This window comes from Arachis ipaensis, chromosome B07, assembly GCF_000816755.2.
Source record: "Arachis ipaensis cultivar K30076 chromosome B07, Araip1.1, whole genome shotgun sequence".
Lineage (NCBI taxonomy): Eukaryota > Viridiplantae > Streptophyta > Magnoliopsida > Fabales > Fabaceae > Arachis > Arachis ipaensis.
The window spans coordinates 6,290,944-6,297,128 of NC_029791.2; the positions used below are offsets into that span (position 1 = coordinate 6,290,944).

At 32.7% G+C, this 6,185-nt stretch overlaps 1 protein-coding gene and 1 long non-coding RNA gene across 4 annotated transcripts in view; one reads left to right on the forward strand and one right to left on the reverse strand.

The window, feature by feature from the left end:
* LOC107608690 (receptor-like protein 12) overlaps nt 2,752-6,185 on the reverse strand; it is a 24,341-nt gene continuing 20,907 nt past the window's right edge. For 2 of the 3 annotated variants that reach the window (XM_016310397.2, XM_016310396.2), the window contains exon 3: nt 2,752-5,458. In XM_016310397.2, coding sequence (XP_016165883.2) covers nt 2,966-5,458 — 2,493 coding nt within the window. In that variant the 3' untranslated portion in view covers nt 2,752-2,965. Of the gene's footprint in view, nt 5,478-6,185 lie in introns of all 3 variants that reach the window. The other variant, XM_021107160.1, reaches the window with a different exon arrangement.
* Nucleotides 4,840-6,185, forward strand: part of LOC110264825 — a 19,840-nt gene continuing 18,494 nt past the window's right edge. The window contains exon 1 of the long non-coding RNA XR_002351068.1: nt 4,840-4,885. This is a non-coding gene — a long non-coding RNA (uncharacterized LOC110264825). The remainder of the gene's footprint in view (nt 4,886-6,185) is intronic.

The following is a 6,185-nucleotide window of genomic DNA, read 5'->3' on the forward strand; positions in this document are numbered from 1 at the left end:
ATTCGCGTCAAACTCGTAGATGCAATTTCAATGAATGGTAATATATTCAAATTTTCTTATTTTAAGCTTTTCGTAATTAAAATAATTTTATAACATATTGTGATTTTTTTTTTAAATTACCAGCTTTCTTTTGCATCAATGCAATGCCATTGAGGGGAATAAAGGTCAGTTTAGTTTCTCGGTGCAGTTATATACCTTGCCGCATTGCATGGATAGCGGATGATGAAGTTTATTTAATACAGGGATGGTCTGAATTTGCATGAATTCTAAATATTTGAACTTATGATGTTGTTTCAGTTGGTTGTCGTTACGAGAATAACTTTAATCTATACGTGTCTAAGTACTATAATAGATTAAATATTATTTAAGTAATTTAGTTCTAATATTGGTATTTAATTAAATTAGTTTAGAGAAATTTAAACTATTGCTTCAATTTATATATCACGGCTATAAAAAAATTATTAACTAAACAATTAATATATACATATAAATAAATAAAAAAATTACTATTATTTATGAAAATTATTATGTGTATGATGGTATTAATGGAATAATAAAATCATTGAATGATTGTAGACTCAAAGAAAAATATTCATAATTAGAAAATAAAAAAGTAATTAACAAATGTGATAATTATAAGTTTGGAAAATAAAGATAAGAATTATAAAGTTATAAAAAGTCTCATCCAAATTTGGTAAGAGTAAGACGGCTTTCATAGAAATGGTTCTAATAAATGATAAGGTTAGTTGATTATTTTTTATGATTTTTTTAAGTAATGTTAGGTCCAGTTTATAAATATTTTTAATAATTTTATAAATGTTAATAGCTTTTATATTTAATTTGTTTTACAGTGTGATAAAACTTATTATTCAATCAAGAGTTATTTGGCAAAGATATTTGAGAATGAAGTAATCGAGGAGAGGATCTATGTCTTCTCAAATTTTGTGATTGAGGAATCAAGCAGAATTTATCTTCCAACTGTACACGTGTGTAGAATAACTTTTAAGAAGGAGTCACGTATAGAACAGCCTAACTTATTTGGTACGTAGTTAATTTGTATTAACCTACACAATTTTTTTTAATTTTAATTTTTGTCAAGATGTAAATGGTCTCTCTGTAGATATGATACATAATAGAGTTCAATATATAGCGTCGTTTGATTCATATAGTCAACCCCACTTAGTGAGACAAGGCTTTATTGTTGCTGCCAAAAAATTATATAATAGCATCATTTTATCGATAACATATTAATTTGATATTTTTAATTTATTCTTTTTTTTAATTAGATATTATTGGTCCCTTGATCGAAAAATGAGAGCTTATATCATGGTCAAAAACAGAGAGAAGTGGCCATTACATTGTGGTCGATAATCTTTAGGATTTGCAGTATGTGAAATTTTAATATTTCACAACGAGATTTTATTTGTAACAATTTTCTATTCATATACAAAAATTTTTATCCTTTTCATGAGATATTACTACTTATTTCTCGCTCTTAATTTTCACTTTTATTTAAAAATGAGAAAAAAATAAAGTGTACACTGTAGGATCAATTTGCAACCCAATTATTTAATTATCTACGTAATCACTAAGCAACCAAATACATACTTATTTCTCCAATTTGCAAAAATTAACAAATGCACTGGTAACTATATTGGTTTACCCTTTTATTTAAATATTTGTTAATGTTATATCTATAATTATATTAGGACAATTTACGTTTTTAAATTGTTTCAACCCCAATTTTACGTAAATACATTGTTTCAAAAACAGATACGTAAATACATTGTTTCACTATTTTATATAAACCGCTACTGCCAGTAGTGGTTTACAATTGCACAGAAACCGCTAGTACCAGTCGCGGATTATGTGTATTTTTGGTTGGTCATAAACCGCTGCTGCCAGCAGCGGTTTATGTAGGTTGGTGTGCGTGCGTAAACCGCTGGTGCCTATAGCGGTTTACGTTTAGTATGTGTCAATAGACTCCCTATATAAACCATGGAGGGGCCAAATGTAGAGAGGTAGAGTTTTATTCACAAATGGATGTGGAGGATAGTATTAAAAAAATACAATACTCAAAGTATTAAATTATATAAATCAAGACTATTTTTTTTATTCTCATCTCTTTTACAATTTATAAATAATAAAATAATTTTTTTAGCCAAAAGTTTACTAAATCATATATTTTTCTCCTTAACAATCACTTCATTCTCTTTTATTTATATCAACCATACAAGAGATACTAGAAGAGTTTGAAACATTGGTTGTGTTCTTTGCTGCTGATTTGCATTTGAGATTTAGCTAAATGAATTTTTTTATTTGTGCAACTTTGTTGTTTTATGCCAAAAAATAAAAACTATTTGTATTTTATAGTTGATTGATTGGATAAATAATAGTGATAGCATCATAATTTTGATGAATAAAATAAAAATATAAATATGCATGTAATAATTTTTTATTTATATTTATTAATAATTTTTTATTTGTATTTATTATTAAAATGAAACTAAATAGCAAATCAAAGAGGGAGTATTCACAGAGTACTAAAATATATAAACTAAGACTAATTTTTTTTATCTTCATCCCTTCTAAAATTCATGAATAATAAAATAATATTTTAGTAAAAAATAGTGAATTTTTTTATTTGATTTGCTATTTTTAGTGAAAAAATTCACTATTTTTTACTAAAAATAAATTATTTTATCATTAGGATCAAGTAGCTTTAGGATCAAGTAGGAGGAATAGAGTTTCTTTACTAAATAACTCAATTCATTTCATTCTTGGCATTCATTTCAATGCAAGAGTGGTGGTACATCTTGATGAAGCTATAATGATGTATGCATGGATAAATTACAAGCTTGATATCTAACACACTTTATTCCACAAACGTGAAAATTCCCATGACAGAGAAAAGAAGGAAAAACATGATGCTTTGCATGGCCTCTGATCTCCTGTGCAGGTTTTGTTAAGTATAGCGACAAAGAAGTCTGGCAAGCCACAAGGGTTTCGCAGTCTTGATGAACAACTTTCCAAGGAACATTCCAAATACCACTCCGCATCCATATCCCACTGTAACTGACTTCCACCCAAATAATGATTCTGTTGCCTCAGTAAACACTGAAGGTGGTTGTTCTTCATCATTGCCGCATGACTTTGACAAAGGGAATCCACAAAGCATTGGATTATTTTTGTAGGAATCATTTTGGAATGTATTGAACTGTTTTCCCGTTGGTATCATTCCCTCCAATTGATTTTTAGAAAGGTTCAAGACAGATAGAAAATTCAAATTTATCAAAGCCATAGGAATCTCACCTTTCAATTGGTTCCGTGAGAGGTCTAACCATTCCAAACTTGTCAAATTTCCCAAAGTTTGTGGAATGATACCACTGATTTTGTTGTGTGAAAGGTTAAGCCCTTTGAGAGAATTCAATTCTCCAAGAATTTGTGGGATTTTTCCTTCAAATAAGTTATTTGACAAGTCTATGGTTGTGAAGATAGTTAATATCCTTGACATTTCTATCATTTCACCTTTCATAATGATCACAACAGAGTCATTATATGGTACACTGGTCGTATTAGCAACAGTGCTCATATACTCCAAACCACCAGTTTGAGTATTATCATTCCGAGCCATCATTCCTTGAAACTCTTGAAAGTATTGCATTGGCAAAGGGCCACTAAACTTGTTATTAGACACATCAAAAATTCTCAACTTTGGAAATGGGTGCTTCATACTCAAACAAGTAATGGTACCATAAAATTTGTTATTTCGTAAACTGAGTACCTGTAATTCCTGAAGAGCTTCTAGCCTACTGGGAAATACATCTTGTATGTTATTGTCACTCAGGTCTAGAACTTCCAGATTTGTGCAATGAGCCAACGATTGTGGTATTGGTCCCTCTAATTGGTTGCCATTCAACTTTATAGTCTCAAAAGCATTCTTCTTGGAGAAGTTTCCAGGTATGCTTCCATAAAAGTTGTTGATTTGCAAATCCAAAACCTGGAGCAAAGGAATGGTTCCTAAACATTGCGGAATCTTGCCATTCAAATTGTTGTGAGACAGGATTAGCATATTGAGGGAGCTTGCATTGCATATTGTTGAAGAAATGCCTCCTGTAAAGTTGTTCTTTGAAACAGAGAAATAATAAGTGCCATATGATGGAATTGGAATATTTCCTTGCAGCCTGTTGAAACTGAGGTCAATGAACTCCATGTTCTTCCATTTGTACAAGAGCTTATCATTAAACCATTTGGGAATCACCCCTTCAATTTGGTTATCAGAAAGGTCTAGTACTTTTAGATCTTGAATGCTTCCTAGGAATCTAGGAAATTTTGTAATCTTACACGAGGATAAACGAAACCTAGTAAGGTTAGGTAAAAAATAGTCAACATTGTCGTCAAGGTTAATAGAGAGAAAATTATTGTGAGATAGATCAAGAGAAAGTAAAGATTTGAGCTTTGAAAGTTGGCGAAAATCTACATGACCACTCAAATTAACTGAAGATAAATCCAAAGTGTTAAGATTTTTCAATTTAAATATTGAATTTGGAAAACTACCTTGAAATTTGTTATTAGAGAGAACCAACGAATTCAGAGAATAAGTCGAGAATTCCCCTATCAGTCCTACGAGGTTGTTGTGCCCAAGATCTAGATTTGTCAATGAAGGCGAAGAATAACACCAATTTGGAATTGTCCCATTTAATAAATTATTACCCAAAAATAGGTACTTTATTTTTGAGAGTTTAGTATCTTTACCTGGGATTGGGCCTTCTAAGCTATTATATGACAAATCTAAAACAGAAAGTTGGGTTAGACGAAACAATGATGGCGGTACTTGACCTCCTAGACTGTTAAAAGAAAGTAGCAAGGTATCTAATTTAGTGAAGTTGTCGAACACATCTGGGATGTGACCACTGAACGTATTATCACTAAGAGCTAAGTAGGTGAGATGTTTGAGGTTTGAAAGCAAAGATGGAATCTCACCATGAAGTCTATTTCCTGAAAGGTCCAAGTCTGTTAGTTGAGTGAGGTTCCACAAAGACACAGGAATTAATCCATCAAATCGGCAAAACTGTAGCCGTAGTTGGTTAAGAGACTTCAGGTGGCCTATGGAATCAGGTATTTCTCCTGAGAATACTGTGTAAGAGAGATCCAAGATGGTTAGAGGAGTGCTCCAATTGGACTTTGGAAGTTCACCTTTCAGCTCTTCATTCAGTAACAAACTTAGTTCTTCAAGATTAGGAAAACCAAGTACGCCAGTTGGAAATTTTCCATGCAATCCAGTGTCAGAAAGTGTCAAGGACAGCAAAGAGGATGAGAAATTCATGAGCAAAGACAATGAAGTTTCTCTAAGGGAAGACATGTCTACGTAATCTAGAAGTAGCTCATTCAAGTTAGTGGTGTTACCAATGAGTTTGCTCCATGTGGATTCATCAAGTGTCAGTTCATCATTATACGAGAAATCAAGCGAGAGTAATTTAGACAAGTGTGAGATTGTGGACGGAATATCACCACCCAATGCTGAAGTGGATAGATTGAGATGGGTGAGACTCACAAGATTACCGATTCCGGGATATATTGGAGAGTCGGAGAAGTGATTGAAGGCAAGGTTGAGTTGTTGAAGATGCGTCAGATGGAAGAGTGTGCTGTTCGGATGAAACTCACCTTGAAGCATGCTGCAACTCAGGTCAAGCCCAATCACGTGACCTGATGTGGTGTCGCACGTGACACCATCCCACTCGCAACAATCCGTACCATTGTTCCACGACGCTGTCTTGTTGCTGTTGGAATAAGAAGAGGAGCACGCCCAATCATTGTACGATGAAGGTTTGATGGCAAATGAGTTCTTGAATTGGAGTAGGTTTGAGTTGTCATGGCGGTTGCATAGTGGCAACACCGATGAACAAGTGGAAGATGGAGTATCAACAAGAAGAAGAAGAAGCAACGTGAGAGTAAAACACCTCATCATTATGATGTCACAATAATAATGTTTAGATTTTTAATGTATATGCATGTGAGTGGTGCATGGCATCCAATGCAACTCATCAATGCAAATTTATATACATCAGCCAGCACGTGGAATATGCTTGAAACATAGTTTGATCGTGTAGTGTGTGGTACTGGCTATTCGCATTTTTCCACAACGTGTGTACGCTCCAGTTTGATCTTAAGGGCATACATGATCT